The 10810-nt window shown below is 49.5% G+C and overlaps 1 protein-coding gene across 1 annotated transcript in view; it reads left to right on the top strand.

The window, feature by feature from the left end:
- The first annotated feature begins 8769 nt into the window (after positions 1–8769).
- LOC135804652 (multiple epidermal growth factor-like domains protein 10) overlaps positions 8770–10810 on the top strand; it is a 32554-nt gene continuing 30513 nt past the window's right edge. Inside the window, exons 1-2 of the mRNA XM_065318573.1 lie at positions 8770–9339; positions 10133–10231. Coding sequence (XP_065174645.1) covers positions 9185–9339; positions 10133–10231 — 254 coding nt within the window. The 5' untranslated portion in view covers positions 8770–9184. The remainder of the gene's footprint in view (positions 9340–10132; positions 10232–10810) is intronic.

The raw sequence follows: 10810 nt of genomic DNA, 5'->3' as shown, positions 1-10810 counted from the left end.
TGTACGCGCTGTGGATTCACAGATTTGAAAAAGCAGGCCACGTCTGACTCTGTGAAGGGCAGAGGGCAGTGCTAACGCGCTATCCAGATTCGCACAAATCAGGTCACCAACCTCAGTTATTCAACTGCCAGCTAGCACAAGACCACCACATCCACCATTTCTAGGCACCGGCGGATAATGCCAGCATAACTGTAGCATATGACCCATGTGGGGAAGACCGGCACTGCAGCCCTAGCATGAAGTCTCCAAAAGCGATCTGTAGATCTACAACAATACATGGTACCGGTACACCCGGTATACAGGCCATCCACCGACCGTGCAGTAGCAGACATAATCATTGCAGACCAGGGAGCAGCAAAAATACCTTCCTCGTAGACAGACTACCACACGGACTATACTACACAGCGCAGTGACCAAGACTTGGCAAGTGTTCGACAGGTGTCAGTGTCAGCGTGTCAGTGCCAGTCACATTCCCTTTTTAGGCGTTCTATCATAGCTGGTGGTGACGCAGATGAGCGTTGCTTCACTTTTCTGAGTTACAGCTGCACGTAGCACTGTACTTGGAACGCTGCCTGCCTGCGTGCCTGCCCATGCGAACCTCTCGGAGTGACTATAATAATAATCCGAATATGTAGGCGCACAAAATGATGTGAATATTCCAGGATACAGCAACTACATGTATCATTCAAAGTATACCAAAAAACCATGGTACACCCCCTTGGCCCGCACAGTCCATGTTGATTCCGAGACATTACCCCCATCATTGTGTTGGGATGTGCACATACTAGTGGTAGATAAAAAAAGAAAAGAAAAAGAAACAAGAGTAGGAGTACAATGACTATATGCATGACTGTCGTAGTACTAGTAGTAGTGAATGATGATCGGCAACATCATACAGACTTAGTACCCGGATGATGGGATCAACGTATCGAGCACGGTCAATCCAAGCCGCTGGTCCAAGGCCTCAAAAGTAACTCACCTCTCACTTATGTAGTCACAGGACTGAGGTCCATTCATTGGCTGGACCAGAAAATCCAGGATCTTTCGCTCGACCCCTTTGAAAGTTTGTTTATGTTGTGTTTTAGTTTTCAACGCGTTTCGAACTATTATGTGAATATTAAAAATATTAAAACACGGCTGGTTTGATAGGCGTTTTGAACTACAACTTTACAAGTGGCAAATCCTGAGAATGGAAGCGAGAATTGGGGAAACCCCAGTCTGCTTACACGCACCGGTATAGAGTACAATGACAGTATACTATCAGTATCAACAAGACCACAGTCATATCCATATTCCCATAAGCTAAGCGTAGATCTACAATCACATGTACATGTACAATGGGTCTTTGAACTACTTTCGGTATCACCAAGATAACCCTGGGTTATGTACTCTTGGTATCACCCATCGACTGGGCTGGGCATACCGCTACAGCAATCGCTTTGGAATGCCGACAGTCAACATCACAGCATGGCAGGTTAGCACAACTGTGTTATCCTTATCTAAACTCACGGATAACGTCGTTAGACGGTTTCATGAAACATACTACGTAATTGTAATTGTACTGCTGCACAGTCAAGGCGTCGGGCTGGCAAAGCATCTTTGGCCAGTCTGCACGATCATCTATCCGCCACACAGCAGCTTTTGATGGACGTTGCCGGCTCTGCCGGTGTGTCTTCCTGGCTTACGGCGGAGCCTCGTCTGGCGCACGGCACCGTCTTGAATGCCAGTGACTTCCGTGATGCACTTGCTCTACGGTATGGCCTGCAGCTCCCTGGGCTACCGTCCACTTGTGTCTGTGGTGATGCCTCCACGATGGACCATTTGCTAACCTGCCCCGCCGGCGGGTATCCATCTGCCCGGCACGATAATGTGCGTGACATCCTGGCGGAGACGCTCTCCGAAGCTGTTCGCGATGTCGAGACAGAGCCACGTCTCCGGCCGCTGTCTGGCGAGGATCTGCCCTATGCGACGGCTAACCGGACTGATGAGGCTCGGCTGGACATTCGTGCCCGGGGCTTCTGGACAAGGCAGCAAGACGCTTATTTTGATGTTAGGGTAACCCACCCTAAGGCGTCTGTGCTGTCTGGTCCAGAAGTCCTTAACCAACTCAGGGCCCATGAACGGCAAAAGAAGCAGCAGTACGGTGCCAGGGTCACTGAAGTCGAGAGAGGCTCTTTCACCCCTCTTGTGTTCGCCACGAATGGGATGGTGGGGCTGGAGTGCTCACGATTCCTGGCGACACTTGCCGGTCGGCTCGCGGAGCGCAATAAAGACATCCGGTATTCAAGCATCGTCAGTGCATTGCGTGTTCGGCTGGCATTCTGCCTCGTACGGTGGGCAATAACCTGCTTTCGCGGTTGCCGATCATCCTACCAGCGTCGCGTCCGCTCGTCGTTGTTGGTGCAGTGTCGACAGGCTGCCGGCTGAGATCCAGTGTCCATGCGTCAATCTGGACAATATAACAATAGCTCAAAGACCTTAACAATTGATTACTTCTCTTGACATACTAGTGTAACAGATTCACTGTTACTACTAACACTAGGAATAGGATACACTTATCACCTGCTATTATCACGCTGCTGCTGTTAGGTGTTATGTCCATCATTGCTTGTTCATGTATATAAGAATGCATTATGGCAAGGATCATTGCTTATTCCAAGAATGACTACTGAAGTTAGTTGGACTGTTACACTGGTAGCAAGAGGATGGTTGTTCTTTTCGTCGTGTTCGGGCTATGCGCAGTGGCCGCATTAGTCGCCTACGGTATATTCGAGATTCAGAAGCGTCTGAATCACCTTATCGCACTCGGTCAGTGCGATGGATCAGATCAAACGCCAAGACGTGCTCAAGCTCCCAGCGGAGAGAGGCCACGCATGCGCCATGTTAAGTCTCCGCCTGTGTTTCGTGGAGATACAAGAGAGTTCAAGGAGTGGGCCTTCGCCATCGAACTCGCCATGAAGTCCCTGCAGCTGGACAACGCGGAGGAGCGCTTGAGCTACGCGGCGAGTTTTCTGGAGGGCAACGCTCGTCTTTGGTTTATCGCCTCTCAGGAGGCAAACACGCTGTTTTCCGACTGGCCAGACCTGAAGAGCAAGCTGGGAGAAGTGTACGGCCCGGTTTATGACAGGGAACAGGCGCGCATCGACTTATTCGCTCTTCACCAAGATGAGACTCTTGACGGATACATCAACAAATTTTCGCGGCTTAGCTTACAATTTCCCGAGCTTGATGACCACTCCAGAGCTATCTTGTTCACGCGTGGGCTGGCTCAGGGCCTAAGCGGTGAGGTACTTAGGGAGCATCCGCAACATTTGGCCCAAGCCATACGAGCTGCGGTCTCAGCGGACCAGTCGATGCGGCTAGCCCAAGCAAGCTACGCCAAGGCAGTGCGCGCACCAGGGCATCAGAGGCGCCAGCCTGGACCCTGGTCAAGCCAACCAACACCATCCGGTGGGAGAGAAACCAGGGAGCCAGAGGGTCGTTCAAGGCTGTGTTTCACCTGCAGGAAACCCGGCCATATTGCCAGATTCTGTCCAGAAGGAGGGAGGAACGCCACAAGCAAGCCTTCTTTAAACGATGGACGCCAGTAAGGAAGGGAGTGCGACTACTGGCGAACACGAGAGCACCCAGGAATAGGCCACGAATCAAAGTTCAGAACAAATTCAGCCCCTTAGCAAATGAGGAACCACGCCTCGAGGAGACCGAAATTCAAGCCTCGCCTGTCAAGCATTCGTCACCTGATACTGTTGGCCGGCCTAATGAAGTCACCGCCAGCACAGGGAGCATTTCCGCCGACAACGAACACGACCTAATGCGCGTCCAGGGCAAGATAAATGGACGTCGCGTTACCATGCTACTGGATTCTGGGTCAACCCACGACTTCATTTCAACTTACTTTGTCAAGAAGCACAACATCTCCACAACAACCGGTAGCGACGTCCTGAACGTCACACTTGCTGATGGATCGGTCCGCTCACAGCCTATTACGAAAACGGACAGCTTAAAGACCGTAGTCGGCGACTTAAGCGAGCACCAACAGTTCCTAGTATTCCCTATGACGCGGTATGACGTGATCCTCGGCAAACCATGGCTGACCCGGACGAACCCACAGATCAATTTTCGTACCAATGAAATCAAGCTGGAGGGTGGATCCATCATCTGTCAACCGAGTGAAAGTGATGGCACGGACAAATCCAACCCACCGATCGAGACGTTCCTCATCTCAGGGAAGCAGGCTAGGCATGCAATGAGAGGTGGCGCAGAAGGAATCCTAGCGTATGTGACAGCAGATCCGGACGAGCCACAGACGGTGGATAGTCCGGGTAGGGAGGATCAGAAGGATGTCAAGGACCTGCTGAAGGAGTTCGGGGACGTCTTTCCCGATGAGCTTCCAAACAAGCTACCACCCAGAAGAGGCGCAGATCACGAGATAAAAACGGAAGAAGGAGCTAAACCGCCATCTCGTGCAGCATATCGTTTACCAAAACCAGAGATGGATGAGCTTCAAGCTCAGCTCACCGAGCTGCTCCGTAGAGGATTCATCCAGCCCAGCAAATCCCCATACGGAGCCCCTGTGTTCTTCGTTAAGAAAGCGGATGGAACACTTCGAATGGTATGCGACTGGCGTGAGCTAAACCGCATAACCATTAAGAACAAGGCATGCCTACCGAATATTGACGACCTCTTTGATACCGTCCAAGGCAGTGCGTATTTCACCAAGCTAGATCTGAGGTCCGGTTACAATCAGATTCGAATAGAAGAAACAGATATTCCGAAGACAGCAATAAATACCCCATTCGGTCACTTTCAGTTCACAGTGATGGGTTTCGGCCTAACAAATGCCCCGGCAACATTCCAAACCTTGATGAACAGTGTCCTCCAGCCATACCTGCGTAAATTCGTTGTGGTGTTTCTAGACGATATCCTCATGTTCAGCAAATCATGGGAGGAGCACCTCGATAATGTCAGAACCATCTTAAACGCCCTCAGGAGGAATGAGCTATATTGCAAACCGTCTAAATGTGAATTCGGCCGGACAGACGTTCTGTTTCTTGGGCACCGGATAGACGGCCAATGCATTTCTCCAGATCCAGAGAAGATCAAGGCCGTGCATAACTGGCCTGTCCCGACGACGGTCACGCACGTAAGACAGTTTCTGGGATTCGCTAATTACTTTCGAAGGTTCATTAACCATTTCTCGGCCATCTCCAAACCCCTGGAGGAACTGACAGGGAAACATGTGCGCTTCGAGTGGAATCAGACTCGACAGGAGGCATTTGAGCGATTGAAGTCTGCTCTGCTGGATGCACCAGTGTTGCGACTAGCAAACGTCAGTCAGGATTTCCGCGTTGAGACTGACGCAAGTGACTTTGCTGTGGCAGGAGTCTTAACGCAGCAAGCAGAGGACCAGTCCTGGCATCCTGTGGCTTACGTGAGCCGAAAGCTGTCTTCTGCCGAACGGAATTACACGGCCGCCGAGCGAGAAACTTTGGCTGTAGTGTACGCCCTGCAGTGCTGGCGAGTCTACCTATTTCGCCACTTTCAACTCTACACCGACAACATGGGAGTTGTCTACCTCAGGACCAAACCAAACTTAACCAAGAGAGAGGCTCGATGGATTGAATTCCTGGCCGACTATGACTACACGGTACATCACAAGCCAGGGAAGTGTAACATAGCAGACCCGTTGTCACGTCGACCAGACTTGGAACTGAATGGAATCGAGTTCTCTCTGGATGTGAATCAAGGAATTGCGAATCAGATCTCAGCAGGGTATGATAGTGACCCAGAGCTTTCGCCAGTAATCAAGCGCTTGATGGCTTGCAGCGAGGACGCCATGCATGAGCGATACGTCTGGAACAGTGTGGACCGGAGGCTGTACCTAGTCACATCGGGCGATGCTCGCCTCTGCATTCCTCGCGGTCCGGTACGGCTGCAACTGCTCAAACAGAATCATGATTGCCTGACGGCCGGCCATCCGGGGAGAGACAGGACCTACCTGAAGCTGAGCAGATACTTCTATTGGCCAGGCATGAGAAGTCATGTGAAGGACTTCGTTAAATCTTGCGACCGGTGCCAACGCGTAAAGGGTAGCGAGACCAAGGCAGGACTGTTGCAGTCCCTTCCAGTCCCCGAACAGCCCTGGACAGACATCAGCATGGATTTCATCATGGCACTGCCGCTGACCTGCCGAGGACATAGCGCCATTCTAACCTTTGTGGACCGTCTGTCGAAGTATGTGCACCTGATCCCGACGACTGTTCATGTTGACTCTAAGGAGGCAGCCCGATTGTACGTAGATCATGTGTTTGCTGCCCATGGCTTGAGCAAAACGATAGTTTGTGATCGAGATCCGCGATTCACGTCGGCGTTCTTCAAGGAGGTTTTCAGTATTCTTGGCGTGGAGCTAAAAATGAGCACGGCCAACCACCCGCAGACCGATGGCATGACTGAGCGTGTGAACCGTGTCATTGAGGATACGCTAAGAGCTTTCGTCAACCATAGGCAAAACAATTGGGATGAACTCCTATCGCTATGTGAGTTTGCGATCAACAATGCCGATCAAGCGTCAACAGGTAACACGCCATTTTTCCTCAACCATGGATGCCATCCAGTTACTCCCTCGAGCTTATTGACGAAGCAGAAAGCTGGAGCTGGCATGGACACGAATGGTCCGCTGTCATGGCTGGATGGCCGCGTAGAGGCACTACGTGAGGCACAGGATGCCATCGTGGCGGCGCAGGCCCGGCAATCATTGTATGCGGATCGAGGACGGGTGGAGGACGCCCTGAAGGAGGGGGATGAGGTGTTGGTCTTCAGGGACTTCCTGCTGACGCCCGAGGAACGAGACAGGCCTTCACACAAATTAATGCTCAAGTGGTATGGGCCGTTCAAGGTGCAGAAGAAAGTGGCCCCGAATGCGTACAGATTAGCTCTTCCAAGAATCATTCGGGCCCATCCAGTGTTCAATATTGCTGCCCTCAAGCTGTACCATGGCAATGAGATACCGGGCCGTACTCAGCCGGCACCTCCACCCCTAACCGATGCGGATGGCCATACGCGGTACATTGTCGAAAAGGTGTTGTCGCACAAGAAGAGAGGACGGCGCACGCAGTACCTAGTGAAATGGAAGGGCTACCGAGATGCCACCTGGGAGCCGGAGGAATACTTGATGGATGAAGCAGGAAACGCTATTATTCCGCTGAAAACCTACCTAGACCGTTTTTCATAAATTGCTATTTAATTGGCAGCCACAGTTGTATTGCTAGTTCCTACGTGTTGCAATAGAAAAGTAGCATTCTGCATGATTAGGATAGTGCTTCCCTGCCAGCCAGGCGTTATTTGCAGAGGACATGCACTGGATCTTGAGTTCATCAGTGTTGTTTTCGGCTACCATGCATTCCACATATCCATGCATGATCATTAGTTACCATAACTGTTCCTTCGAATTGGTACTGTTCTGACAGTTGAGAGGGGGGAATGGTGTAACAGATTCACTGTTACTACTAACACTAGGAATAGGATACACTTATCACCTGCTATTATCACGCTGCTGCTGTTAGGTGTTATGTCCATCATTGCTTGTTCATGTATATAAGAATGCATTATGGCAAGGATCATTGCTTATTCCAAGAAAGACTACTGAAGTTAGTTGGACTGTTACAACTAGTGCATTCTCTCTTTCTTTCTCTCTTTCTTTCTTACTCACTCTTTTCCATCACTTGTGTGCTTACCATGGTATTTTTTTTGCCCGTAAAAGTGGTTTGGTCAGTAGTAGTAGTAGTAGTAGTAGTAGTAGTAGTAGTAGTAGTAGTAGTAGTAGTAGTAGTAGTAGTAGTAGTAGTAGTAGTAGTAGTAGTAGTAGTAGTAGTAGTAGTAGTAGTACTGTACCACTGCTTCGAAGTAATATCGGCACTACGACGTTGTAACTATCTAACAGTTTTCAACACGGTATTTGCCTCCTAAGTCAAACCCTCGATTGGCCATGATATGATCAGGAAAGTGTTGTTATCAGGGTTGTCTGTACATAATCATTGCAGCCAGAGATACAATCATGGCAATGCTTGTATGTAGTGCAGCTACAAGTACAACACTCAACAGCATCGCCAAAAACAGGCTGCCGCATGTAGTGCAGTGCAGTGCAAATAGTGTGGAGATATGAAAGCATGAGAGTGGGTGGTATGTATTATGTATCGTCAAGGGCACAAGTACCAGTATGCTGTATCACGTTCTCCAACATACTACGTTACGATTACTAGTACTGCAAGGCCAGACATTTTAAATTTACGTCAATTTAAAAGTTATCGATCTCCGGATTTTTGTGGGTTAGTGAGGTGAAATTCAAACGAATTCTGTCTCAAATCTGGCAAATAAATCTGACACAAAATGGTACATGGCCACCGAGCTGTCATTGTACCATAATTATACGGTACCATGTAGACATCTACCATGTTGTACAGACTCAGTCATTTGCCAGTTTTGATGGCAAACTAGGGAACTCCCATTATTGCCAACTCCACGCGCTGGTGGTTTCGAATCATGACATGATTACGAATAGTCTGTGTGTGGTCTTGGACTGAGCATTCGTGTATTCACAATAGCCATGTTCACATGTATAATCATGTAGTCTAGATCTACCTACATGTAGGTATATCCTTGACGCTATACCATTGTATACGGCCTCAGTCCACGCTGCTGGGTAGATATCTACATCTACCACACAGGAAGTAGATCTACGAGACGGTCGGGGTAGCTGCTAGACCAATGCGTCCGCATAATATTTCCGCGTCCGTGCGTGGCGCTAGAGGCACCAATGAAAGTGCCAGTTTTTTCTCCACCACCACCACACGTCAATCTCACACCTAAGCTTGACCTCGTTCCATCTTCCATGCAGTTAGTGCAAACAGGAAGAATTTTGTAGGTCAATGGTGAACCAGATACCAAGACGAGAAGTGCTACACACTTGTCGATTTCTCACCAGAGCCTCTCCGCCGTCCGGACGAGAGTGCTATTATACCTACACCTATTGCTGGTGGTCAGTCGACGGCCGGTCAGTCCAGCACGAAGAGGAGCCGGTACAGTACTACTGGGAGTACTGCCGTACTGGAGCCTGTGGAGGTAGATCTAGGTGGAAGTGCCGTACCGGCCACAACGATCACAGGCTTCCCACACCTCAAAGTCCAGAATGGAGTCCCTCTACTCTCGAAGTTGCCGCCGCCGACATAATTGCCCGTTGCTGCTTCTACTGTTGCTCATCGCCGTGCTGGGTTTGGCTGTGAATCATTGCACGGCACAGTCGCTAGTCAGTGGCGGAGTGAACGTCTGCAGCACAAAGAAAACGTGAGAAACGATTATCGCTCATACCTGTGTGCTAGGTAGTCAATAGAATCAGTGTCCATAACTTGGCATAAGCCGGACTCTGAAATGCAATACCGGTAGGTCTACTCTGTCGTGTTTCATTCGCAGTCGGATACAGTTCCAACGAAAAGACAGAGTTTGGGTGGAGCCCAATTTGGTGAAGAGCAGAGTGGAACGGACTAGACAATCAGTATTTAGAGGAGGATATCTCGCACTAGTACTAGCCTACCTATAGCCGTGGTGTCCGTGGTCCGTTTGTGGATCCTTGTTTCTTGACATCTCTGGCACAAAGGTTCCATGGTGAAAGATCATTGAATCCGCTGAGAATATTGGCAGTGCAGATATGACCAACGGAGAACTCTGTGCCATTGTGGTCCCATGTGGTTGATTCCAGAGATGAGAATCATGTACAGTCAATTGTACATAGTTTCTTAGAAATGTGCTATTGACTCCTCAGTGATGTAATGTACTCAGTTTTTGGATAAGGCCATCCATTCATTCATTCATTGTGCTTCTGTTCATGTGTTTTAGTGTGTGTTTTAGTGTTTTAGTGTTTTAGTGTTTTAGTGTGTGTGTGTGTGTGTGTGTATGTGTGTGTGTATGTGTGTGTGTGTGTGTGTGTGTGTGTGTGTGTGTGTGTGTGTGTGTGTGTGTGTGTGTGTGTGTGTGTGTGTGGTGTGTGTATGTTGTGTTTGTCATACGGTGTGTTCTTCTCTGTGATGCTGTTGCGACAACAATTGACTGCTGCATGTGTTTCTTCTACCACGGCACACAGGCAGATAGTAGCGTATAGCATCGCTGTGAGAGTCACCTATTCTCAGAAGTACCACACATCCCCATGCTGGAGCTGGGACCTGGCATGTACCAGATACCGGTGAGTGTTGAAAACACAGCCTCGTTTGCCCTTGTGACCAAGGGGGGGGGGGGGGAGGGAGCTAATGTGCTAAGCTTCATTCAGGGGAATACAGCCCGGATTGCTCAGGTGTATTCAATAATAATTATTCATTCTCTATGGACAGGACAGCTACATGTAGTTCACAACTCAGCTAGTTTGCTTGCTGCCATGATGCCACTAGTGTACCGGGGTACTTTATTGCCATGATGCCACTAGTGTACCGGGGTACTTTATTGCCATGATGCCACTAGTGTACCGGGGTACTTTATTGCCATGATGCCACTAGTGTACCGGGGTACTTTATTGCCATGATGCCACTAGTGTACCGGGGTACTTTATTGCCATGATGCCACTAGTGTACCGGGGTACTTTATTGCCATGATGCCACTAGTGTACCGGGGTACTTTATTGCCATGATGCCACTAGTGTACCGGGGTACTTTATTGCCATGATGCCACTAGTGTACCGGGGTACTTTATTGCCATGATGCCACTAGTGTACCGGGGTACTTTATTGCCATGATGCCACTAGTGTACCGGGGTACTTTATTGCCATGAT

The sequence above is a fragment of the Sycon ciliatum genome, chromosome 1 (genome assembly GCF_964019385.1).
Source record: "Sycon ciliatum chromosome 1, ocSycCili1.1, whole genome shotgun sequence".
NCBI lineage: Eukaryota > Metazoa > Porifera > Calcarea > Leucosolenida > Sycettidae > Sycon > Sycon ciliatum.
Note: the sequence above shows the minus strand (reverse complement) of the source record. Positions and strands in the feature narration are given on the sequence as shown.